The sequence below is a fragment of the Anomaloglossus baeobatrachus genome, chromosome 4 (genome assembly GCF_048569485.1).
Source record: "Anomaloglossus baeobatrachus isolate aAnoBae1 chromosome 4, aAnoBae1.hap1, whole genome shotgun sequence".
NCBI lineage: Eukaryota > Metazoa > Chordata > Amphibia > Anura > Aromobatidae > Anomaloglossus > Anomaloglossus baeobatrachus.
This window is the reverse complement of record NC_134356.1, coordinates 476,425,713-476,453,559: the sequence shown is the minus strand read 5'-3', so window position 1 is coordinate 476,453,559 and position 27,847 is coordinate 476,425,713. Positions and strand designations below refer to the sequence as shown.

Genomic DNA, 27,847 nt, shown 5'->3' with positions numbered 1-27,847 from the left:
TCCTTGGTATACTGGCGTGGCTGTGCACCCCTATTTCTCCATAAGCCTCCAGTCATAGTGACTGCGCACTTATCATTTTAGACCGGACAACTCTGAGTAAATTCGTCTGTCTGGTCCATTGGGCGTCCTATTTTGCAACTCCTGCCTCTCCTTATGGCACTGATCTCTGCCTCCCTTGATGATTGATGTGGATGTCACCGACACACTTGTTTTCAGCTCTGCCTGCAGTGGGGCACAGGGAAGTGCACCTGCGTGAGTCGGCGATGTCTCTGCGCAGGCGTAAGATTTTGTCTGGCTACGTTCATGGCGCCGTAGGCGTCATCCATGTCAGTCCACCAAAGGAGGCAGAGATCAGTGTCAAAAAGGGGGACATGAGCCGCAAAATGGGGCCCCCATCGGACCGGACTGACTAATTTACATTTTAGAATATCACCTGCCATGTATTTGGGGGGGGGGGTAGAGTTGGGGGCACAAGATGCACCGTTTATAGAATGCAGCACAGGGGCTACTTAAGGGTGCTAGTTTTAAGTTAGAAAGGCAAAATCTGATGACTGGTTTTTATTAAGCGTTAGAAACTCTCACTTTGGATTATCTGACAAGCTCACTGACAGATTCACCTTTAACGGTGTGTAGCCAGCAATACATTTTTTTTGAGACCCTATTAAATATTTTTCAGCTAAATGTACATGCATTTAGGCCAGGGGTGGGCAATTAAATTTCTCATGGGGCCGCATGAGAACTTGGAATCCTTTTTTTTTGTTTTTTTTTTTTTTTTGTTTTTTTTGTGGGCCGGACTAATATAATTAACTCAATTCTACCCAATACTGTGTGTGTGTGTGTGTGTATGTATATATGTATATATGTATATATATATATATGTATATAATATAATATATGTGTGTGTGTATATATATGTATATATATATAATATATATATATATATAATATATGTGTGTGTATATCCCTTTACAAGATCCTTGATCTATGCTAGTGTATACAGGGACGATTGGGCAGGGATTAGCAATATGCACCCAAAACTGATCGTGGTTCTGGGTGCATATTGCACCTGACAGGTTCCCTTTAAATAAAGGCCTACAATTCCCACATAACCGTGCCGGACACACTCTGTTCCCCCACAACAGTGCCAGTATGACTCCTCAGAGCCACTGTGCTCCATTGCTTTTAGTCCATAGGGCGTTCTGCAGAATTCTTAACACATATACGGTAATCTGCTAGCCTGAAGATTTGACTGGGACCACATTATAAGGGTTGTCCAGGTGAGAAACTGGAATAGTAAGGGGAAAATGTTTTAAATGTTGATTACGAAAGAGCTCAGACAATAATATTGTAATAAAACTTTATATATATTCATATATGCCGCCTATTCTTCACAGGTAGCATTGATGAGGACGTTGTAGTCATTGAGGCGTCATCCACACCCCAAGTCCCTGGCAACAATGAAGAAATCAACGTTACCTCAACTGACAGTGAAGTAGAAATTGTGACAGTCGGAGAATCGTACAGGTTTGAGCCTTTACTACCAAACGTTTGTTACAGTTGTGGTAGATCTTTGTGTGCTTGGCTTCTATATTTATCCTTTGCTTAGTTTTCATATTCTACGAATTGTTGTAACCTTGTGATCACCATTTACTCTTTGTATTGGAGTAAAATAGAGTAACAGATTAGACTATTGGACGTTCCAAAAGACCAAACCAAGGCCTGGTTTTCATGATTGTTTGATTCCTAATGTTCTCAAACAAACCTCTTGAGGCCTTCACGGAACAGCTGTAGTTGTTGTTGTTGGCCGTTTAATGTCTCCAGCTCTATCTCGAAACATGGTGACTTGATGGATGAACACTGTGTAGGAAGATCGATCTTGTGCAGCCTAGATAGGTCCACCAGGGTCTTCCCCGTAATTATCTTGATGGTATCAAGCCATGGAGTTGTAGTGCTTCCTCTTTACCTTGTTCCTTCTATTTTTCCGACAATCATGTCCTTCTCCCGTGATTGCTCTTTGTATATAGTGTCCATAGTAGGCAAGCCATAGCTTGGTGATCTTTGCAGCTGTGGACTCATTCCACTAATTTGGTGACTTCTGGTGGGATTTGTCACCAAGATTTTATTTAGGAGTGTTAGACTACAGGGAATGAATACTAATGCACTGGACAATTTTCAGATTTTATATTTTTGAAATATTTAGAAAAGTAGATTTTATCTCCTTTACTCTTCACAACTACTTGCTACTTTGTGTTGGTATATCACAAAGTCTTAATAAAATACATTTAGGTCTGTGGTTCTTGAATCTTGAATTGAATGAATTTTTTTCAAGCCATGTTGTGTTTAATTTTTTTTATATATATCTATATCTGTCTAGTCACCTCAATCTCAGGGCGGCACGGTGGCTCAGTGGTTACCAAGGACAACATCTGCAAGGAGTTTGTATGTGCTCCCGTGTTTGTGTGGGTTTTGTCCGGGTTCTCCGGTTTCCTCCCACACTCCAAAGACCGAGATAGGGAATTTATATTGTGAGCCCCAATGGGCACAGTGTTGCCCATGTGTATAAAGCACTGAGGGTTTAATAGAGCTATATAAATGAATATATATAATATATATTAATATCTCACTCTCTATCTTGCTGTGCCTTTTTCTTTTGATATTTCTCCCCCAAGAAAAAAGAATGTAATGTAATTCTTGGTGTTTCCGTACACGGTGATGGTATCCAATCATCTCTGACTGTGTAAAGCCTGCTTTACACCATACGATCCAGCATACGATATCGTATGCGATCGTACCCGCCCCCATCGTATGTGCGGCACGTTCATTTTGTTGACCGTGTCGCACAAACTAATAACCCCCGCCCCCTCCCCGTCACACGTACTTACTCGTCCATACGACCTCGATGTGTGCGGTGAACGTCCACTTCCTGAAGTGAGAGGGGACGTTCAGCGTCACAGCGGCCGGCCAATAGAAGCGGAGGAGCGGAGATGAGCGGGACGTAAACATCCCGCCCACCTCCTTCCTTCCGCATTGCCGGCGGGTGACGCAGGACCAATCTGTTCAATGTTCCCGGGGTGTCTCACACTGCGATGTGTGCTACCCCGGGTACGATGAACAACCTGACGTTCAATTTTTAGGAATTGAACGACGTGCGTGCGACGAACGTTTTACCGTTCATTCGCAATCGCACGTACCTGTCACACACTGCAATCTACTTACGATGCCGGATGTGCGTCACTTACGACGTGACCCCGCCGACACATCGTATGATATATTGTAGCGTGTAAAGCGGGCTTAAGATCTCACTGCTTTTTACAAGTGAAATGGTAACACCTGGTTGTCAATTTATAATATTTATTATTATTATTATTATTATTATGTTTATTTTATAGAGCGCCAACATATTCCGCAGCACTTTACAATCAGGTGGGGGGTTGTATAGACAAAATAAAACAATAGTACATAATTCAACAGCTACAGTAGGAATGAGGGCCCAGCTCCAAAGCTTACAATCTATGGGGAAAAAGAGGACACAAAAGGTGAAGCACACTTGTAGATCTGGCCGGCTGTCGTTATGCTAGTTTATTGGTTACATATAAAGATGAATGATCCCTTACGTGCTATTGGTTGTATGTAGGTTGTGAGGACAGAAATAGAGAGCAGGTTACGAGTAGCATTTATTCATAAATGTTCAGGAGGAACAGAGGCCAGGGCCAGCATTATGAGAATGTGATCTGGAGATATTGTATCGGATCCTTGGTAAGCCGGGAGTACCCAGAGGCCTCAAGGAGCTATTAAACGTTCATCTGTTTCCAGTGAGAGATGGAAGCGACTGACAATGTGGAGCCGGCTCTGGTAATGCAGGCGGCTGGAGCACTTTCCACAGCTTGCTTGAAATTTGCTTGCTGTGCAGTTTCCTCCTCACACACAAAGCAAATGAAAAAGCATTTAACCAGTTTGCTGACAAGTGCGGATAAGTGGAGCTTCATGGCTACAGCGGCTCACATTGCTGGGGGAGATGATGCGGATCTGTATCTGATCAGGACAGCCCCGGCTTACACATGATAACTCCGCTATGACATGTCGTTGCTCTGTTGTTTTTGGGTTTTGGTATAAGACACAGATCCTCAGGAAATGCGGGTGGTTTTTAGTGATTGCTGCATCTAAAAGCTGTCTGCCATATTAACCCCTTAACAACCGCGGGCCATAAAATTACGTCCCGTCAGTGTAAATCCCCCCCCCCCCACAGTCGGGGGGGATCCGCACACGTTAGCTGATTTATACAGCTGACGTGTGCCTACCAGGTACGAGCAGATCCGCGATCCACCCATACCTGTTCACCCCTTAAATGCCGCTGTGAAACTGTCACAGCAGCATTATAGTAGCGGTGTTCCATTTACTCACCACCCGACACCGGAAGTCGCGTCACTTGACGTGGGCACGGTGGCTCAGTGGTTAGCACTGCAGTCTTGCAGCGCTGGGGTCCTGGGTTGGAATCCCACAAAGGACAACATCTGCAAGGAGTTTGTATGTTCTCCCGTGTATTCATGGGTTTCCTCCCACACTCCAAAGACATACAGATAGGCAATTTAGATTGTGAGCCCCAATGGGGACAGCGTTCCTGATGTATGTGAAGCGCTGCAGAATATGTTAGCGCTATATAAAAATAATGATTTATTTTTATTTTTTATCACGTGGATCTGATAGTTGTCATGGTAGCAGAGGGTCATGTGATGACTCCTGTAGCTCACATGACTCACTTCTTGTCTCCTACGGCCGAGAGCTGTGTGAGATAGGAGATGAACATATCTGGTGTTCACAGCTGTGAAGCTGTGGTTAGATATGGAAGAGTGATCAGACTGCTGATCCTTATAGTCCCCTACGGAGACTAGTTAAAAAAAAAAAAAAATTGTAAAGAAGAAACTTTTAAAAGAAATTAAAAAAAAAAAAGTTCAAATCACCACCCTTTCGCCCCATTGAAAATTAAAGGGTTAAAAAAATATACACACATTTTGGTATCGCCGAATTCAGAAATGCCCAGTCTATCAAAATATAAAATCAGTTAATCTGATCAGTAAATGGCGTAGCGGCAAAAAATTCCAAATGCCAAAATTGCGGGTTTTTTGGTCTGCATAAATTTTGCGTAAAATGCAATAACAGGCAATCAAAACGTATTAAAAAATGTCAGGTTGGGACGCAAAAAAATTTGAGCCATAGATGCAGAAAAATGAGAACACTACGGATTGCTGAAAGTGGCGCAAAACATACGCCACTTTTTTGGACAAACTTCTTGTGGTTTCTTTTGTTTGTTTTTTTTTTAACCCATTAGATAAAAGTAAACCTATTGTTTGGTGTCTGAGCTCGTGCTGACCTGAGGCATCACACCCACACATCAGTTTCACCATATGAATAAAATGTCTCAAAAACAATTGTGCAATCACACTTTTTTTTCTGCATTTGGAATTTTGTCGTTTTCCAGTACACTATATTGTAAAACTTAAGATTTCATTTAAAAGTACAACTCGTTCCGCAAAAAACGAGCCCACATATGGCAAGATTGACGGAAAAGTAAAAAGTTACGTGTCTCAGAAGAAAGATGGCAAAAAAAAACCATGGCAAATCTGCTGGTTGTGAAGGGGTTAAGGCTATGTGCACACTTACCGGATTTTGCCGCGGATTTTTCGCGGATTTGCTGCATGTTTCGCTGCAGAAAATGTTCATAACATCTCTGCAGTGAATCACCAGCAAATCCTATGGAGAAAAAAAATCCTGTGCGCACTGGGCGGAATTTGACAGCTGCATGTTTCTTTTTCGCTCCTAATTGGGAGACCCAGACAGTGGGTGTATAGCTACTGCCCTCTGGAGGCCGCACAAAGAACTACACTTAAAAGTGTAAGGCCCCTCCCCTTCTGGCTATACACCCTCCCGTAGGAGTACAGATTCCTCAGTTTTAGCTTTGTGCGCAAGGAGGTCAGACACGCACGCATAGCTCCATTGTTTTTAGTCAGCAGCAGCTGCTGACTATGTCGGATGGAAGAAAAGAGGGCCCATACAGGGCTCCCAGCATGCTCCCTTCTCACCCCACTGTATGTCGGAGGTGTTTGTAAGGTTGAGGTACCCATTGCGGGTACGGCGGCAGGAGCCCACATGCTGATTCCTTCCCCATCCCTTTTTACAGGGCTCTGGGTGAAGTGGGATTTACTGGTCTCCAGGCACTGAGACCGTGCTCCATCTACAGCCCCTGGAGAAGATGCTGGATGGAGCGGAGTACATCAGGGACATGGCCCTGCTTCCTCAAGGTACTCTGTGTCCCCGTGCAGGCGCTCACACCGCAGCATGCTGGGTGTTGTAGTGCGCCGGGGGACAGCAGCGCTACGGCGCTTGTGCCATGGCCTCATTCAGCTTCGCTGAAGCAGGCACACTTATAGGAATCGGTCGCGCCGGCCGCTGGGACTGCGGCGCGGCTTGCACTTGTGGTGCGCCGGGGACTTCAGCGCGGCCCGCGCTTTTACGGCGGCCGCGCTGATAACTCGAGTCCCCGGCTTTTGCGGCCTGCTTCCGTTCGTTCCCGCCCCCGGACCTGCCAGTCAGGAGAGGGGCGGGACGCTGGCCACGTCTAGGAATCGGTCACGCCGGCCGCTGGGACTGCGGCGCGGCTGGCACTTGTGGTGCGCCGGGGACTTCAGCGCGGCCCGCGCTTTTACGGCGGCCGCGCTGATAACTCGAGTCCCCGGCTTTTGCGGCCTGCTTCCGTTCGTTCCCGCCCCCAGACCTGCCAGTCAGGAGAGGGGCGGGACGCTGGCCAGTGCATCAGCGCCGAGGGCTGGAGTCGTTTTTACATACTCCAGCCCTCACATTCGGCACAGAGGGGACACTGTTTCCCGCACTTTTGTTTGGGAACTCCCACGGACCGCCCCTCTCCACAGACGCCGGCAGCCATTCCTGCTGACACGCTGCGCTGCAGAGGGGAGCCGGGGAGACCCAGACAAGGAATTCTGCAGCCTCTTACCCGCTATTCAGCGGGCGGTAAGCAGCCCTCAGGGCTCACCCCCTCTTGTGCCAGTAGTATTCTTAGTATTTTGTTTCTACAAATACTTTGTATTGCATAGCGCTGGTCGCTCTTTGGCTATAGACTCTCTCACATTGCAGAGAGCCAGCAGCATGTCGCCCGTAAAACGCAAGGGTGCCAAGGCGCAGACATTATATGCTTCCTGCACCGCATGTGGGACTTTTCTACCGGCAGGCTCCACGGACCCCCATTGTGTGCAGTGCTCGGCCCCTGCGGCGCTTGCACAGTCGGGACCTCTGCTGGACGTGACCCAGGGTGTACCACCTGTGAATGCTGTCCAGGTGACAGGAACTGAGTTTGCAGCTGTTGCTGACAGAATGTCTCTCACTATGTCACAAATTCTTGACACATTGCGAGCTAGGCCTGTACTTCAGGCCACGGACACTGTGCAATCATTGCCCCCTGGTCCCCCTCAGCTCCAAGCTCCGGGACGGGCATATACACCTCAGGGTGAAGACTCTGACTCGGACGATGGCCCCGGGCAGCCTAAGCGGGCTCGCTATGACGGGCCTTCACATTCATCTCAATGGTCAGGATCCCAGCGAGATGAATCTATGGGTGATGAGGCGGACGTAACTGATCAGGATTCTGATCCTGGGACCGCTCTCAATCTAGATACACCAGATGGTGACGCCATAGTTAATGATCTTATATTTAACATCAATAAGATGTTAAATATTTCCCCACCAGCTCCTCTTGTGGAGGAGTCAGCTTCGCAGCACGAGAGAATCCATTTCAGATACCCTAAGCGTACTTTAAGCACTTTTCTGGACCACGCTGACTTTAGAGACGCAATCCAGAAACCCCACGCTTATCCTGAAAGGCGTTTTCCTAAACGGCTTAAAGATACACGCTATCCTTTTCCCCCTGAGGTGGTCAAGGGTTGGACCCAGTGTCCAAAAGTGGATCCTCCAATTTCCAGGCTTGCAGCTAGATCCTTGGTTGCAGTTGAAGATGGAGCGGCACTTAAAGATGCCACTGACAGGCAGATGGAGCTCTGGCTGAAATCCATCTATGAAGCGATTGGAGCGTCATTAGCGCCTTCTTTTGCAGCCGTATGGGCACTCCAAGCTATCTCAGCCGGGCTTGCGCGAGTTGACTCCGTCACACGTGCATTTGCCCCGCAGGTAGCACCATTGACCTCGCAAATGGCGGCATTCGCGTCGTACGCGATTAATGCTGTTCTTGACGCTACAAGCCGCACGGCAGTGGCGTCAGCCAACTCCGTTGTTTTGCGTAGGGCCCTGTGGTTGAGACATTGGAAAGCAGATTCTCATTCCAAGAAGTGCTTAACCAATTTGCCTTTTTCTCGTGACCGATTGTTTGGAGAGCGTTTGGATGAAATCATCAAACACTCCAAGGGTAAGGACTCATCCTTACCTCAACACAGACAAAACAGACCCCAACAGAGGAAGGGTCAGTCTGGTTATCGGTCCTTTCGAGGACCGGGCAGGTCCCAATTCGCCTCGTCAAAAAAGACTCAAAAAGACCAGAGACGCTCAGATTCTTGGAGGTCTCAGTCACGCCCAAAAAGGACAGCCGGAGGAACCGTTGCCAAGACGGCGTCCTCCTGACTTGCGGTCTCCGATTCCCACACCCGCGGTCGGTGGGAGGCTTTCCCACTTTGGCGACATCTGGCTGTCACACGTCAAAGACCGTTGGGTGAGGGATATTCTGTCTCACGGGTACAGGATAGAGTTCAGTTCTCGTCCGCCAACTCGTTTCTTCAGAACTTCTCCACCACCAGACCGAGCCGATGCTCTGTTCCAGGCGGTGGCCGCTCTAAAGGCGGAAGGAGTGGTGACCTCCGTCCCTCTTCAGGAACAAGGTCACGGTTTTTACTCCAATCTGTTTGTGGTCCCAAAAAAGGACGGATCGTATCGGCCCGTCCTGGATCTAAAGTTGCTCAACAGACACGTAAAAGTCAGGAGGTTCCGGATGGAATCCCTACGCTCCGTCATAGCCTCAATGTCTCAAGGAGATTTTCTAGCATCAATAGATATCAAAGATGCGTATCTCCACGTGCCGATCGCACCAGAGCATCAGCGTTTCCTACGCTTCGTCATACACGACGAACACCTGCAGTTCGTAGCGTTACCTTTCGGTCTGGCAACAGCCCCCCGGGTCTTCACCAAAGTCATGGCAGCAGTAGTAGCTGTTCTGCACTCGCAGGGTCACTCGGTCATCCCGTATCTAGACGACCTGCTTATAAAGGCACCCTCTCAAGAGGCATGCCAACACAGTCTGGAGGTGGCACTAGACACTCTCCAGAGTTTCGGGTGGATTATCAACTTTCCAAAGTCTCATCTAACCCCGACCCAATCTCTGACTTATCTTGGCATGGAGTTTCATACTCTCTCAGCGATAGTGAAGCTTCCACTGGACAAGCAGTGCTCGCTACGGACTGGAGTGCAATCTCTCCTTCAGAGCCAGTCGCACTCACTGAGGCGCCTCATGCATTTCCTAGGAAAGATGGTAGCAGCAATGGAGGCAGTCCCGTTCGCGCAGTTTCATCTGCGCCCTCTACAATGGGACATTCTACGCCAATGGGACGGGAAATCGACGTCCCTCGACAGGACTGTCTCCCTCTCTCAGACTGCCAAGGACTCTCTGCGTTGGTGGCTTCTCCCCACCTCATTGTCACAGGGAAAGTCGTTCCTTCCCCCGTCCTGGGCAGTGGTCACGACGGATGCGAGCCTATCAGGGTGGGGAGCGGTGTATCTCCACCACAGGGCTCAGGGGATGTGGACTCTGGAAGAGTCCACCCTGCAGATCAATGTTCTGGAAATCAGAGCAATCTATCTTGCCCTGCGAGCCTTCCAACAATGGCTGGAAGGCAAGCAGATTCGGATTCAGTCGGACAATTCCACGGCGGTGGCGTACATCAACCACCAAGGGGGAACACGCAGTCGCCAAGCTTTTCAAGAAGTCCAACGGATTTTGACGTGGGTGGAAAGCAGAGCGTCCACCATATCCGCAGTTCACATCCCAGGCGTGGAAAACTGGGAAGCAGACTTTCTCAGTCGCCAGGGCATGGACGCAGGAGAATGGTCCCTTCACCCGGACGTGTTTCAGCAGATCTGTTGCCGCTGGGGGACGCCGGACGTCGATCTGATGGCGTCACGGCACAACAACAAGGTCCCAGTTTTCATGGCACGGTCTCACGATCACCGAGCACTGGCGGCAGACGCCTTGGTTCAGGATTGGTCGCAATTCCGACTCCCCTATGTGTTCCCACCTCTAGCATTGTTACCCAGAGTTCTCCGGAAAATCAGGTCCGACTGCCATCGAGCCATACTCGTCACTCCAGATTGGCCAAGAAGGTCGTGGTACCCGGATCTGTGGCATCTCACGGTAGGCCAACCGTGGACACTACCAGACCGTCCAGATTTGCTGTCTCAAGGGCCGTTTTTCCATCTGAATTCTGCGGCCCTGAACCTGACTGTGTGGCCATTGAGTCCTGGATCCTAGCGGCCTCAGGTTTATCTCATGAGGTTGTTGCCACAATGAGACAGGCTAGAAAACCATCCTCAGCTAAGATCTATCACAGAACGTGGAAGATATTCTTAGCGTGGTGCTTGGCTCAAGGGTTTTCTCCCTGGCCATTTGCATTGCCAATTTTTCTTTCCTTCCTGCAGTCTGGGTTGGAAAAAGGTTTGTCGCTTAGCTCTCTTAAGGGTCAAGTCTCCGCGCTATCCGTATTCTTTCAGAAGCGCTTGGCACGGCTTTCTAAAGTACGCACGTTTCTCCAAGGAGTTTGTCATATCGTTCCTCCTTACAGACGGCCATTGGAACCCTGGGATCTGAACAAGGTTCTCATTGCTCTCCAGAAGCCGCCTTTCGAGCCTTTGAAAGAGGTTCCCCTTTCTCGGCTTTCACAAAAGGTAGTTTTTCTTGTGGCGGTCACGTCTCTTCGAAGAGTGTCCGAGCTAGCGGCGTTATCTTGCAAATCTCCCTTCCTGGTGTTTCACCAAGACAAGGTAGTACTGCGTCCAATTCCAGAGTTTTCTCCCAAGGTGGTTTCTTCCTTTCATCTCAATCAGGATATCACTTTGCCATCTTTGTGTCCGCATCCAGTTCACCAATTTGAAAAGGGTTTACATCTGTTGGACCTGGTGAGAGCACTCAGGATTTACATTTCTCGCACGGCGGCTCTACGCCGTTCTGATGCGCTCTTTGTACTAGTCGCTGGTCAGCATAAGGGATCGCAAGCTTCCAAATCCACCCTGGCGCGGTGGATCAAGGAACCAATTCTTCACACATACCGTTCTGCTGGGCTTCCGATTCCATCTGGACTGAAGGCCCATTCTACCAGAGCCGTGGGTGCGTCCTGGGCATTGCGGCATCAGGCTACGGCTCAGCAAGTGTGCCAAGCGGCTACCTGGTCGAGTCTGCACACGTTTACCAAACACTATCAAGTGCATACCTACGCTTCGGCAGATGCCAGCCTAGGTAGACAGGTCCTTCAGGCGGCGGTGGCCCACCTGTAGGAAGAGGCTGTCTGACAGCCCGTTCATGTGGTATCTTTTTACCCACCCAGGGACTGCTTTTGGACGTCCCACTGTCTGGGTCTCCCAATTAGGAGCGAAAAAGAAGGGAATTTTGTTTACTTACCGTAAATTCCTTTTCTTCTAGCTCCAATTGGGAGACCCAGCACCCGCCCTATTTGTTCTTAGGGTTTCGTTTTTTCGGGTGCACATGTTGTTCATGTTGTTTCTTAAGTTCTCCGATCGTGTTATCGGATTGAATTTGTTTTTGAAACTGTTATTGGCTTTCCTCCTTCTTGCTTTGGTACTAAAACTGAGGAATCTGTACTCCTACGGGAGGGTGTATAGCCAGAAGGGGAGGGGCCTTACACTTTTAAGTGTAGTTCTTTGTGCGGCCTCCAGAGGGCAGTAGCTATACACCCACTGTCTGGGTCTCCCAATTGGAGCTAGAAGAAAAGGAATTTACGGTAAGTAAACAAAATTCCCTTCTTTGCTGCGGGAATCCCGCAGCAAAAACAAGTGCATGTCACTTCTTTTCCGCACATCGCTGCGGGATTTCGCTCCATTGACTCAATGTTAATCATGAAATCCCGCAGGGAATAACGCAGGCAGCAAATTCTGTGCGGTTCACTGCGTTTTCCTGCGTTATTCCCTGCAGTATTTCGCGGTTTACCTCCGGTAATGTACATCGCTTGTCTGCGGTTTTGCAGGGAAGTGATGTCATTACAGGAAGAGGAAGCGGAGCAGAGAGTAAACACACACACACAGATCACTCACACACAGACATAGAACACATAGACACAGACACATAGAACACACATAGAAAGAAAACGGAAATATAGGAAAAAAAAGAACGTGGGCTCCGCTGCATATTTACCTTCCAGCCGAGGTAAGCACACAGCGGCGGCCCTGTATTCTCAGGCTGGGGAGGGAGAGGTGCAGGGGTAATGTCCCCTGCCTCACTCCCCCTCCCACAGCCGAGAATATCAGCCGCAGCTGCCCCGGCACTGTCGCATGCATTATGCGGCACTACCGGCGTGTCCTCGGCTCTTCTTGCCACCGTGTAGCAGTGGTGGCAAGGTAATACAAGGGGTTAATGGTGGTGGGGGACCACCGCCATTAACCCCAGGCTTGATCATGGCAGCGTCTATGTGACAGCTGACATGATCAACCCGTAAGTAAAGTGAAAAAAACACAGACACCGAAAAATCCTTTATTTTAAATAAAACCAACAAGCCTCGTTCACCATTTTATTAACCCCCCCAAACAAAGCTCCGGCGTAATCCACCGCTCCGACGTCCTGCGCTGCTTCCATCCAGCCGCGACTGTCACAGACACTGCTGAATGAATGCAGCAGACAGCAGAGGTAATTACCGGTCATTTCCCACGGCCGGTAATGTGAACTCACTGCCGACCGTGGGAAATGCAGCGATCTGTCATCTATCTATCTATCTATCCATTCTTCTGTCTATCTACTATCAGAATTAAATGTATTTTTTTTTTTTTTTTCTTCAATGTGCTTTATTGCATTGAATGCAATAAAGCACATCCCAACCCGCACGCGGCAAAACCGCGGCAATACCGCGGTAAAACCGCAGCAAACCGCATGCGGTTTTCGGGTGCGGTTTCCCGCGTTTTTTTACCGCGGGTGCGGTAATCTTTGAGAGCATGCGGAATTTATGCAAGGAAATTTCATTTCCCAGTGCGCACAGAGCCTAAAGGAGTTGGCTGCCTGATTCCTGGGACCACCACTGATTGTAAGACCGGGGGTCGTCATGCCTCTGTTTATGCCTGATCCCTTGTATGGAGCGGACTCCACAGCTAAGCTCACCTAAACTGTGAGGTGCCAGCTGTAATATATAGCGAATACCACCCTGCAGCAGCCGGAGCGAGCTCCAATACCTGCAGTGTAACCACCTCAATGCAATTGTCAATCTAAGGCCGGCTTCTCACTTGCAAGTTTCTCGCAGTAGTGAAATGCGAGAAAATCTCGCATTGCACTCTGACACATGTTAAATGAATCAGCTCTAATCTGCGTTTTTTCTTTCTTTTTTTTTTTTTTTTTTTTTTTCTCCTCACTCCAAATCGGAATGAGAGAAAAATCGCAGCAAGCTTCTATTTGAAGAGTTTCTCGTGCGAGTCTCTCCAATGCAACTCTATAAGAGCGTGAAAAAAAAGGATGTCACGCGGACCGGCACTCACACCATCCTAGTGACATTCGTTTTTCTAAATACATTTATCGCATGTGTCACAAAGCACTGGAAATGAGTGAGGTCTCATAATGTCAGTCAATCTCTATCTGTCAGTCGGTCTCTCCCTCTCGGTCTCTATTCTCTCTCGGTCGGTCGGTCTCTCTCTGTCCATGTCTGTCTATTCCTTCCCCCCCCCCCTCTCTCTCATACTCACCGATCCCCGATCATCGGCACGGCGCTGCACGGCGTTCACACTGCTCCGTCGGCTTCTCCTCTTTTGAAAAACCCGGCCGCTCATTATTCAATCTCGTATTCCCTGCTTTACCCGCCCACCGGCGCCTATGATTGGTTGCAGTCAGACACGCCCCCAAGATGAATGACCGCTGTCTCACTGCAACCAATCACAGCTGCCGGTGGGTGGGTCTCTATCATGCAGTAAAATAAATTAAAAAAAAAACAAAACTGCGTGCGGTCCCTCTCAATTTTAATACCAGCCAGGGTAAAGCCACACGGCTGAAGGCTGGTATTCTCAGGATGGGGAGCCCCACGTTATGGGGAGCCCCCCAGCCTAACAATAACAGCCAGCAGCCGTCCAGAATTGCCGCATCCATTAGACGCGACAGTTCTGGGACTGTACCTGGCTCTTCCCGTTTTGCCCTGGTGCGTTGGCAAACGGGGTAATAAGGAGTTAATGGCAGCAGCCCATAGCTGCCACGAAGTCCTAGATTAATCATTGCAGGCGTCTGAGACACCCCCAATGATTAACCGGTAATTTTAAAGTTAATAAACACACAGTGAAAAAAATCCTTTATTTGCAATAATAAACACTAACAAATACCCTCGTTCACTATTTTATCAAGCCCCAAAAACCCTTCCAGCTCCGGTGTAATCCACGGAGGTCCCGCGTCGCTTCCAACTCTGCTACATGAAGGTGACAGGAGCTGCAGTAGAACACCGCTGCTCCTGTCAGCTCCACGCAGCAACTGATGTAAGTATCGCGATCAGCGATGATGTCACTCAGGTTACTCGCGGCCACCGCTGGATCCTCCAACTGTGACAGCAGGTTGCCCGAGTGATGGCGATGAAGTCACAGGTGAGTTGCGGTCTCTGGTGGAGGATCCAGCTAGCCGCGGGTAGCCTGAGTGACTGCAGCGCTAATCGCGCTGCTCACTTCAGTCACTCAGGGGATTAGCGGTCACCGGTGAGTCCTTCACGGGTGACCGCTATTCAGGACGCGACACACAGCCGCAGGATGACAATGAAGTCGGGTGAAGTTCATTCTGATCATGCGGCTCTGTCTGTGTCTGCTGTCAGCGACTATTCAGCTCTGCTGAATGGCAGATGACATAGAAAAAAGGGATCCCATACGCATCAAACACGCATTACACACGCTCTGCTAGTCATTAAATAATTAAAAAAAAAAAGCATAGCACTTGCATTGCACACTGACCTAACGTGAACTAAAATCGGGCGAGTTTTTTTTCAGGCAAGTCGGACTGATTTTACACGCATAAATGTGTTTCCAGCCTAACACCATCACCAACTTCCACCAGCTTCATAACCGAAGGGTTATGCTTAATGACGGGTGATCGTGCTCGCCACAGCTCATTACTCGATTTGATCCTTCGAGCACCCAAGTTTAAAAAAGCTCAAGTTTCCAATTCACTTCAATTGGGCTCAGTAGAAGAATCACGTCAGAGAAACCTGATGCTCCATCGAGTAACGAGCAGTGGTGAACATGCTCCACCCTCACTAGTTATGACAGCCAGGGACCTGCTGAAGGGGCCGTCACCGCCATCTTGGTCTTCCTCCATGTCCATAAAAGTCCAGGCCTTTCAAAATGTAACTTAATCCAAATTGGTCATCGTAAAGATAGATAGATTATATTATATAATATATATAGATTATATGCATGCTCTGTACACAAGAAGAAGCCTTTCCAAATTTGCAGGTCTATGAAAATGGTGACTGGTGACACGTAACTATATATTTTATTTACTTTAGGTCCAAATTTATTTTTCAACACTTAAAGTAGAAAAAAACAAACTTTTTTTTTAGTTCTACTCAATGAAGTCATTTTGCCAGTAGCTTAGGCTGCTTTCACACCTCCGTTTTTTCTTGTGCGGCACAATCCGGCGCTTTGCAGAAAAAACGCAACTGTTTTTGTCTTTTTTTTTTTTTGCCGCCGGTTGCGGGTTTTTTGCATAGACTTTCATTAGTGCCGGATTGTGCCGCATGGGCTTGCGTTCGGTCCGTTTTTTGCCGCATGCGGCAGATTTAGCTGATGCGGCGGCCGGATGGAACGCTGTCTGTCAATTTTTTTTTTTTTTTTTTGTCCGGCAAAAAAGAAACGCATCACGCCACATCCATCCGATGCAGCGCGATTTGCAATGCATGCCTATGGCCGCCGCATGCGTCTTTTCCACTGCGCATGCTCAGTAGCGTGCCGTAACTGGCAAAAACCAGACGGGCCGCATGTCAAAAACTTATGCAAAGGATGCGGTATTGTCGCCGCATCCGTTGCATAGGTTTTAGAGCCGCCTTGACCGCACTGCTAAAACCGGAGGTGTGAAAGCAGCCTTAAAGAAAACCCAAAAAAATTGTGAAAACTTTTTTTTTTTTTCTTGATTGATTTTTTTTTTTTTTTTTTTTTCCAGTGCATTGGTAAACTTAATGGTGGCCGTCAAAATTACCAATTGTCCTTTAAAATATAAGCGATCATACTGCTATAGCAATGAAAAATCTAAAAGGGAGAAAAAAGGGTCTTGGAAAAAGGGGAGGAAAAGTCACATAAAACCCACAAAAAAACAACCAACTTTTGCCATTTTCCCACTAGTTTTAGTCCAGCTCCACCAAAATAGACCTAGCTGGGAATGGGACATGACAACACGGTTCTTGTAATTCATGGTGACCTGTCGTTCTGTTTGCCAGAAATTTCACTCCAGTCACTGACTAGAGTAAGATTTCTGCTTTAGCTCAGAGGTGCACAACACTAGTCAGATGCTTCAGATCTATGAAGAGGTGTGCACCTCTTGTTAAATCAGGTATGTTTGACTCCAGCATGGCCTCTTATCAAGACCAGTGAGCAAATTACTGGCCTTGATGAATTGGGCGCTAAGAGTTATTTTTGTATGAGGTTGCTGAACAAAGGCAGCTTTTTATTCCGGGAACAGCACTAGCCCTCGACAACTGGTTGGTCTGGTATTCTAGCTCAACCTCATTTCAGGCCAGCAGAATTAACTATGACTATATACCGTAGTATGTGTTGCCATTTTGAAGGCCATCTGATAAGTGCATTCCACATGCAGAGTCTAGACTATCATTTGCCAGCTCTTCGCAGCTGCCCTACTTCAATTGCATCACACTAGAAATGTTAATATCTGTTTACTATGTTTAAGCTATCCACACTGTCTTCATTCACAACACCTTAGCTCTAGATCTTTAACGTCGGGCACTTTTCTTTTCTCATAGGTCTCGCTCCTCGCTAGGACACTCTCGATCTCATTGGGGCCAAAGTTCAAGTTCACAGTCTGGAAGATCCCAGGAGCACAGGAGTCGCAGTAGAGTTTCCACTGTGATTCAGCCTCTAAGGCAAAACGCAACTGAAGTTGTCGACCTGACTGTAGATGAAGATGGTATGTTTACCCTGCTTATGTAGATGGGGAATCCGAATCACCGTTTCACGGTGAATGCAGTGGTGACCATTGATGGCTTTATGGGACAGCAAAGGGAAGACTACCTACATGCATGCATAGTTTTATCTCTGTCCAAGAATGGGAGGTAGTTGCTAACTGCCGACTCCGAGTGGTCACAGGTTGCTGCTTCTGGCGTTTGTGGCTTCCACTGAGGTCACGGTGTCGGAGCAGCAGCTTCTCTTCTGCTCTGCTAACTTTAGAGATTCGGCGGTCAGTCAACATGAGGTCGAGAGAGCAGCCCGGAAGAGGAAGGCTGCTCGATTGTAGTGAATCGGCGTAAGAGGTCCCAGACCACTGTGCCGGACAGCACATGCGGGTAGTTAGCATCTACCTGCCTTTTAGGGCTTAAGCTACTGGTTGAAAAGTAAAATTGTCCTGGACAACCCCTTTTTAAATTTGGTATTGTTACATAAGTTGTTTGTGTAATATATATTTTTTATAACACAGATCCTACAGTTGTGCCAACTACCTCTGGCAGAACAGAGTCTCAGCCTGTAAGCACTGTTTCCAGTGATTCGTCTACCTCAGAGCCGGCCTCTGATGCGGTATCTGGACCCTCGGTGGGTCAGACATCGATTCCTGAAGCTTCTACTGTCCCATCAAGTAACAGTATAACAGGAGTGACTGCGGGTAAGTCTGTTTTCTGCACAGAAGTATCAGTTTTTACTGACAGCAATTCCATTTTCTTTAAATCAAATGCTTTTTATTGAAGATTTTTCAAAATTAACACAATAGACAAAAAGTGAATGCTGTCCCCATATGCAGACCCTTCCCCTGCCCAACGGTAACCAATGTACAATGCCAGATCTAAAGCTTAAGTCACAGCTTTTATAAGTGAATACATACTTTGAAGATAAGGAAACCCTGAAAACGTGCCTTGTTGGGGGGGGCCTTGAGGACTGGAGTTGTGAACACTGATATAGAGAATACCAGATGCTTTCTATGTGCCTGAGGAACATGGAGCCAAGAACCTGTTTGTGTGGCGCCCCTGACCTGGTCGGGCACCACAGAGTACTGCACCCATGCTGGGACAGTACTTCCAGGTAATCCTAAGGGCCAGAATGAGGTTTGTACGCACAGACACATAGCAACCAGTTCTCCCACACCATTAGATGGGACCCTTGGGCAGTCTCCAGAGGGGTCTGGCCTTCAATTCTTGTCAAGGGGTGTAGTGGAGGGGCTGGGAGCTAGAAAGTGCAGAGATTGTCAGGAAAGGAGGGGAGCGAGCCAGTCTGGTAGTGGTGAGCGGCGGTTGCTAGGGAATACGCACGCAGCCACTAGTCAGACCCTGCACGAGGGTAGTAACAGTTGGCGGGGGAGAACGGTCACTTGGTAGTTAGAGTACGGAGCCCCTGGTGACTAGGCACGTACGGGGAACAGGTCCCTAGAGCAGACTCGAGTTTAACTATCTGCTAAACCTGTCAGTGAGGGGAACTACAAGTATCTCACAAACTTCTCAGAGTTCAAGCCTCAACAGCAACGCAGGGACCCATAAGGGGACAGAGCCTGGAGCCATTTCACCTGGTCCACGCTGCCGGCAAACGGGCCAAACACAGGGGAGAAAAGGCAGTTGCGACTCCCTGGATAGACCCCCATGGTACTTCACGTCATGGGGTTATCCGAACACAGAAGTGCTAGGAAGGCGAGCTAACAGGTTACCCTCAGACTGGCCCGAAGGAGCCCTGGTTCTACCTGGCTTATCGCAGCATCACCCGGGTCAGCTCACCATAACATCTGAGTAAAAACCAGTTAAAGACTTATTGGGATCAGCCTGTGTTATTCTGGGACCCGCTACTGTGCTCACCCGAGCCCTGGGGCCTGCCTCACTCACGGGAGGCTACATCATCTGGCTGCAGACCCCCATCAGCCCCAGAAGCTCGTAAAACCTGCAGCGGCAGCCATCCACATCCCTGACCGCAAGCCGTGAGTGGCGTCACGACATATCCAAAATTAACAGTACCTGTTGACATATTGAAGAAACCCTGTGGCGTCCCTGAAGAGGAACAGCATCCCTGGGGCGACACATCTTTATCTGGCATCACCCACAGAGATGGCTACAGAATATCATATATCAGAGCCAGAGTTGTCATGTGTATAATGGATGTTAGCGATTGCTATATATTTCCTTACTCCGATCATTGTATACAGTGGGCAGTTGTGACTGAAGATCTAAACTGCTAAGTTGCCAGATGGACGTCCACTTAGTGCACTTAATAGATAATTTGAGCAAAGCGTCTAGAAATGTACGAAAGGCAACTTATGTACATGTAAAGCCATCTAATATCTGGATTACGGCTGTGGTGGGCTTGTTAATGTGTTTCTACCCATTTGGTAATAGTTGGCAAGACTGGCCAATCATCTAATGGACATGGGGTAGAGGTCAGGGGGAGGTCAGGGGGGAGGATCAGACTTGTTGAATTTAAAGGGAACCTGTCAGGTGTAATATGCACACAGAACCACGAGCAGGTCTGGGTGCATATTGCGAATTCCTGCCTAACCGTCCCTGTATACACTAGCATAGAGAGCTTTAGAAAAAGTATTTCTAAAGATCTTTTACTGTATGCTAATAAGCGCGGGGACTAGTCCCCCTGGGCGTTACTTCCCCGGCCAGTGCCCCCCCCCGCCCCCATTAGCATGTTAGTATGCCCCTGTGGGTGTACTAACATGCTAATGAATACGCAGCGTCACACGATGATCTCATTCCCCTCTCCGCCGCCATCGCCACCTGACGCTGGATTTCGGCTCACTGCGCATGACCCCGGAGTTTGGGGCACTATGAAGCCGGGTGTACGCGTCTCGCCTTCAGACTGAAGTGGAGCACATGACCACAAACTCCAGGGACGTGCACTGAGCCGAAATCCAGCGATGGCGGCGGAGAGGTGAGTGAGATCATCCTGTGACGCTGCGTATTCATTAGCATGTTAGCACACCCACAGGGGTATACTAACCTGCTAATGAGGAGCGACTAGTGCCCTCACTCATTAGCATACGGTAAAAGATCTTTAGGAATACTTTTTCTAAAGATCCCTTTATCTATGCTAGTGTATACACGGACGGTTAGGCAGGGATTAGCAATATGCATCCAGAACTGCTCGAGGTTCTCTGTGCATATTGCACCTCACCGGTTCCCTTTAACATGTTGTTGTTTGTTGGATATTTGGCCGCATCATATTCCTCTCTCCCCATTATCAACATACTATGTATGCACATCTTTGCAGAGCATGTGTAAGGAGAGTCAGGCAATTGCCATATTCCTCCACTCCAGTTAGCCTGCATAATCACATTAACACGGCACTTTGTTTTCATAGAAGGGAATCTGATTAAACACATTTGGTAGCCCTCCTCCAAGGAAACAAAGGGCTCAGCCTGTTGTTCTTTTTGCCAGTTTATTTTATAATGTGTTGCCCACTTGGGTCAGTAACATTGTTAATCTCTCTATGTAACGAGTGCTAGCTCATCACATTGGTACATGACCTATGATCGTAGGGTGAGAGTGATAATATACTCACCTACTGCTGCTGCTTTCTCTGTTGTAAAGTGCCGTTACTTTCTCCTTTTCAGCGATGGCACTGCAGTTTTGACTAGCCGTCTCACTATATACTGTGTGAGCTGGAAGACTTTTACTATGTAAGCCTATGGGGCCTCGTTCTGACTCTCCATAGACTTGCATAGTTAAAGCCACTTCTGGGTCACAGAGGGGTGACGTCACGCACGCTACGATACATGCACATTCACAAACGTTTATTGAATGAAAAACTTGACAGATTCCCATTAAAAAAGCACTTCCACTAAGTTTTTGCTACCTCCATCATAATGTAGGAAGAGAGGCCCTGAATCCAGCAGTATATCACTTGGTTTAATGGGTGCAGCAGTTGTGACAGTTTTAAGATGTAGCAGAGTTCTGTAGCTAACCCCACCCACTCCTCAGCTTTGTGTCAATGTTCTCGATTCACAGTGAGCTGCTAATCAGTGCTGGGCGTGGGGTTGGACCAGGATTCAGGTGTGCTGACAAAACACACATTCTTTTGTAACAGCACACCTCCTAATAAGTGACTCCTCCTTAAAATCCATTTTTCAGCCTCCTTCCTTATGTTGACCTCATATTAAATAGCCAAATCCTGCTGACAGATTCCCTTTCTAATCTACATCTTGGCTAGTGCCATATTCCTGATTTCTGAGAGCCGTTGCCACCAGGGCTGTGGAGTCTGTAAACCAAACCTTCGACTCGACTCCTCATTTTCTCTTGCACCGGCTCCGACTCAGACTCCTACATATATTGCTTATAGTTAGGTGAAAAATTTATTGTAATACATGAACATGTGTATGTGAACATCAGACATTTAATAATTTTTTATGATACAATAATCAAGATATTGGGATAGAACATAAAATATATTTATTGGAATACAACTTTAGAACACAAGCTGTAATAAATTGTAAATATGTAATACACTTTAATATACAGTAGATTACATATATCTTGTGTGTAATATATATTATTACATATTTACAATTAGTTTTTTTTGTGTTTTTAAAGTTGTATTCCAATGAATATATTTTGTTCTATCTAAATATCTTGATTATTGTATCATAAAAATAATTAAATGTCTGATGTTCACATTGTACTACAATACATTTTTTCACTTAAATATAAGCATTATACTAAATGTTATTATTTAGTAAAATATTCAGCACATTCTGCATTGCACTACTGTCCCCAATTTATTATATATTTTAGAAGTCGGAGTCGGTGCATTTTATACAGACTCCACCAAAATGAGCTCCGACTCCACAGCCCTGGTTGCCACACTTAAGTGGTTCTCATCTTGCCGAGAATAGAAGTATCAGCTTACAGAAATTTTCAGGGGAAGACGGAACTAGCCTGTCAAGATTGTCTGGAGGCTCTTCTGCATATTAGACTGTCAACCAAACCCTCCACCTGTAGTGTGTGTAAAGGGACCTTAAAAAATGATCACACCCAACGAAACTTGCCATGAATAAACATAACGCTAAGTGACACACAACGCTTTGTAAGAGATTTTAAAGTATTCCTTTAGCTTTTTGTTTTTTAAATATATTCCTTCTTGTAGATGACACCAGAAGGACTACTGGCACAACTGCTGATGGTGGCCCTCCAGCAATGCCACGATTACCATCCTGTTGCCCAGAACATTCACCCTGTGGTGGATCATCTCAGAATCCCCATGTCCTAGGACATCCACATTCAACTTGTTATCCAACGCACAGTCATCACTTTCCACATCACCACCACCACCATCATCACAGTTCTCACCCCACCGTTCCTTTGTCTCCTTCCTTCACGGATGCACACTGTCCCGTGGAAAGAAATGCCCCTGTCCCTCCACCTTGTGGAGCAGCGAGCAGCTCTTCATCCACCTACCATGACCCGGTAAGAATTCTTGAGATTGTTGTTTTGTTTGTGGATCATTTCTGTAGTCTGCGTGCATACGTTGTATTTGTTTGTTTTTTTTCTTTTTTCTGCACAGTTTTGTCACAAAACCTATACGGTTTTTTGATAGCAGCAAAGTGAATGAGATTCCTGAAGTCTCATGCACACATTGCTTATTTTCTCCCTACAGATTTATATCTGCAGCAATTCAACTCATACAGCATGTTTTGCTGCAGATTTCAACCATACAAAGTGGGGAAAAATCTACACCAAAAACGTATGTGCAAAATGATCGTCTTTTACACTGCCTTTTTTCCTACGAAGAGATGCAGAAATGTTTGCACCAAATACTTAAGCACCAATCAATAGGATTTTCCTATATAAACTAAAGCCAGTGCTATACTGGCACTATCATGCTGATTCTATACATGCCTTTAGTTGTCAGCTCGGATGTATAGGTTTTGAAAAACAAGCAAGTAAAGTTTATAAAATTAGCAACTTTTTGAGTGGCAGCAGCTGCCGATCAGCTGATAGCTGGGGGGGGGTTTCATAGTGGTTCCAGTCCTCCAGCTGTTTGTTTATGCTAATGCTATTAAAGAATCTTTTACTAAGTGGCTAGAAGGACCTTGCTGATGTCATACCAATGTGTCCAGAAGGGGTGGGGCCTCAGCCAACATATGATACTAGGAAGCAACATTATTTTTCTGTTGGCTGAAGCCCTGCCCTTTCTGCTCACATGAGTAAAGGCCCAGTCACACTAAACAACTTACCAGTGATCCCAACAACGATAAAACCTGATAGGGATCGCTGGTAAGTTGCTAGGAGGTCGCTGGTGAGATGTCACAATAAGCGACGCTCCAGCAATCCCACCAGCAACCTGACCTGGCAGGGATCGCTGGAGTGTCGCTACACGGGTTGCTGGTGAGCTGTCACACAGGCAGATCTCACCAGCAACTAGTGACCAGCCCCCAGCCAGCAGCGCCGCGTGGAAGCATGCTGCGCTTGGTAACTAAGGTAAATATTGGGTAACCAACCTGATATTTACCTTGGTTACCAGCGCGCACCGCTTAGCGCTGGCTCCCTGCACACCTAGCCACAGTACACATTGGGTTAATTACCCGATGTGTACTCCGGCTACGTGTGCAGAGAGCAGGGAGCCGGCACTGGCAGTGTGAGAGCGGCGGATGCTGGTAACTAAGCTAAATATCGGGTAACCAAGGTAAGGGCTTCTTGGATACCCGATGTTTACCGTGGTTACCAGCGTCCGCAGAAGCCGGCTCCTGCTGCCTGCACATTTAGTTGTTGCTGTCTCGCTGTCACACACAGCCATGTGTGCTTCACAGCGGGAGAGCAACAACTAAAAAATGGTCCAGGACATTCAGCAACAACCAACGACCTCACAGCAGGGGCCAGGTTGTTGCTGGATGTCACACACAGCAACATCACTAGCAACATCGCTGTTACGTCACAAAAGTCGTTCCTTAGCAGCGATGTTGCTTAGTGTGACGTGGCCTTAGGACATCAGCACAGGTTTTTCTAGTAACTTAGTAAAACAATTCTATAATATATTTAGCATAAATAACAGGGGTAGGATCGAGAGGTAGGCGGGCAAGAATCACTTTGAAAAGCCACCCCAGCTATCAGCTGATTGACAGCTGCTGCCACTTAAAAAGCTGCTCATTGTACAAACTTTACTTGCCTGTGTTTTCAAAACCTAAACATCCGAGCTGACAACTAAAGGTATGTATAGAATCCGTCTGATAGTGCCAGTATAGCACTGGCATTGGGTTATATAGGAAAATCCTGGGGATTGGTGCGCTTTAACCACTTAACCCCAGGGCGATTTTTCTGTTTTTCCGGGCTTTTTTCCTCTCCCTTCCAAGAGCCGTAACTTTTTTACTTTTTCATCAATCTTGCCACATGAGGGCTTGTTTTTTTTTAGACGAGTTGTAATTTTGAATGAAACGATTAGTTTTACGATATAGTGTACTGGAAAATTGCAAAAAAAAAAAAAAGTGTGACTATCCGAAAGTTTTTGGGATATTTTATTCAGTGTTCACTATATGGTAAAACTGATGTTGGTGTGATGCCTTAGGTCGGTACGAGCTTGTAGACACCAAACATGTATAGTTTTTACTTTTTTCTAAGGGGTTAAAAATAATTGTCCAAAAAAAGCGCACTTTCCGCGATCCGTAGTGTTCTGATTTTTCGGGCTCTATGACTCAGTGACAGCTTATTTTTTGTCTAGAGTTGACGTTTTTAATGGTACCAGTTTTACACAGATGCTACGTTTTTGATCGCCTGTTATCGCATCTTGCGCAAAATATGCAGCAACCAAAAAACGTAAATTTGTCGTTTTGGATTTTTTTTTTTTTTTTGCCGCCATGCCATTTACCGATCAGATTAATTGATTTTATATTTTGATCAGGCATTTCTGAATGCGGGGATACCAAATGTGTATATTTGGGTGATTTTTTTTTTTTTTTTTTTTTTAAATTGTTTACATTTTACTAGATCCCCCTAGGGGGCTATAAGGATCAGCAGTCTGATCGCTCATTCTTTCTTTTTCGCTCCTAATTGGGAGACCCAGACAGTGGGTGTATAGCTACTGCCCTCTGGAGGCCGCACAAAGAACTACACTTAAAAGTTTAAGGCCCCTCCCCTTCTGGCTATACACCCTCCCGTAGGAGTACAGATTCCTCAGTTTTAGCTTTGTGCGCAAGGAGGTCAGACACGCACGCATAGCTCCATTGTTTTTAGTCAGCAGCAGCTGCTGACTATATCGGATGGAAGAAAAGAGGACACATATAGTGTCCCCAGCATGCTCCCTTCTCACCCCACTGTATGTCGGAGGTGTTTGTAAGGTTGAGGTACCCATTGCGGGTACGGCGGCAGGAGCCCACATGCTGATTCCTTCCCCATCCCTTTTTACAGGGCTCTGGGTGAAGTGGGATTTACCGGTCTCCAGGCACTGAGACCGTGCTCCATCTACAGCCCCTGGAGAAGATGCTGGATGGAGCGGAGTACATCAGGGACATGGCCCTGCATCCTCAAGGTACTCTGTGTCCCCGTGCAGGCGCTCACACCGCAGCTTGCTGGGTGTTGTAGTGCGCCGGGGGACATCAGCGCTACGGCGCTTGTGCCAGGCCTCATTCAGCTTCGCTGAAGCAGGCACACTAGCGGGAAACGGTCGCGCCGGCCGCTGGGACTGCGGCGCGGCTGGCACTTGTGGTGCGCCGGGGACTTCAGCGCGGCCCGCGCTTTTACGGCGGCCGCGCTGATAACTCGAGTCCCCGGCTTTTGCGGCCTGCTTCCGTTCGTTCCCGCCCCCGGACCTGCCAGTCAGGAGAGGGGCGGGACGCTGGCCACGTCTAGGAACGGTCATGCCGGCCGCTGGGACTGCGGCGCGGCTGACACTTGTGGTGCGCCGGGGACTTCAGCGCGGCCCGCGCTTTTACGGCGGCCGCGCTGATAACTCGAGTCCCCGGCTTTTGCGGCCTGCTTCCGTTCGTTCCCGCCCCCAGACCTGCCAGTCAGGAGAGGGGCGGGACGCTGGCCAGTGCATCAGCGCTGAGGGCTGGAGTCGTTTTTACATACTCCAGCCCTCACAATCGGCACAGAGGGGACACTGTTCCCGCACTTTTGTTTGGGAACTCCCACGGACCGCCCCTCTCCACAGACGCCGGCAGCCATTCCTGCTGACACGCTGAGCTGCAGAGGGGAGCCGGGGAGACCCAGACAGGGAATCTGCAGCCTCTTACCCGCTATTCAGCGGGCGGTAAGCCCCCTCTTGTGCCAGTATTATTCTTAGTATTTTGTTTATACAAATACTTTGTATTGCATAGCGCTGGGCGCCCTTTGGCTATAGACTCTCTCACATTGCAGAGAGCCAGCAACATGTCGTCCGTAAAACGCAAGGGTGCCAAGGCACAGACATTATATGCTTCCTGCACCGCTTGTGGGACTTTTCTACCAGCAGGCTCCACGGACCCCCATTGTGTGCAGTGCTCGGCCCCTGCGGCGCTTGCACAGTCGGGACCTCTGCTGGACGTGACCCAGGGTGTACCACCTGTGAATGCTGTCCAGGTGACAGGAACTGAGTTTGCAGCTTTTGCTGACAGAATGTCTCTCACTATGTCACAAATTCTTGACACATTGCGAGCTAGGCCTGTACTTCAGGCCACGGACACTGTGCAATCATTGCCCCCTGGTCCCCCTCAGCTCCAAGCTCCGGGACGGGCATATACACCTCAGGGTGAAGACTCTGACTCGGACGATGGCCCCGGGCAGCCTAAGCGGGCTCGCTATGACGGGCCTTCACATTCATCTCAATGGTCAGAATCCCAGCGAGATGAATCTATGGGTGATGAGGCGGACGTAACTGATCAGGATTCTGATCCTGGGACCGCTCTCAATCTAGATACACCAGATGGTGACGCCATAGTTAATGATCTTATATTTAACATCAATAAGATGTTAAATATTTCCCCACCAGCTCCTCTTGTGGAGGAGTCAGCTTCGCAGCACGAGAGAATCCATTTCAGATACCCTAAGCGTACTTTAAGCACTTTTCTGGACCACGCTGACTTTAGAGACGCAATCCAGAAACCCCACGCTTATCCTGAAAGGCGTTTTCCTAAACGGCTTAAAGATACACGCTATCCTTTTCCCCCTGAGGTGGTCAAGGGTTGGACCCAGTGTCCAAAAGTGGATCCTCCAATTTCCAGGCTTGCAGCTAGATCCTTGGTTGCAGTTGAAGATGGAGCGGCACTTAAAGATGCCACTGACAGGCAGATGGAGCTCTGGCTGAAATCCATCTATGAAGCGATTGGAGCGTCATTAGCGCCTTCTTTTGCGGCCGTATGGGCACTCCAAGCTATCTCAGCCGGGCTTGCGCGAGTTGACTCCGTCACACGTGCATGTGCCCCGCAGGTAGCACCATTGACCTCGCAAATGGCGGCATTCGCGTCGTACGCGATTAATGCTGTTCTTGACGC

The 27,847-nt window shown here is 47.8% G+C and overlaps 1 protein-coding gene across 3 annotated transcripts in view; it reads left to right on the top strand.

The window, feature by feature from the left end:
- RNF111 (ring finger protein 111) overlaps nt 1-27,847 on the top strand; it is a 103,342-nt gene that overhangs the window by 39,231 nt on the left and 36,264 nt on the right. For all 3 annotated transcript variants that reach the window (XM_075345719.1, XM_075345718.1, XM_075345720.1), the window contains exons 3-6: nt 1,395-1,524; nt 17,217-17,380; nt 17,888-18,070; nt 22,531-22,850. In XM_075345719.1, coding sequence (XP_075201834.1) covers nt 1,395-1,524; nt 17,217-17,380; nt 17,888-18,070; nt 22,531-22,850 — 797 coding nt within the window. The remainder of the gene's footprint in view (nt 1-1,394; nt 1,525-17,216; nt 17,381-17,887; nt 18,071-22,530; nt 22,851-27,847) is intronic.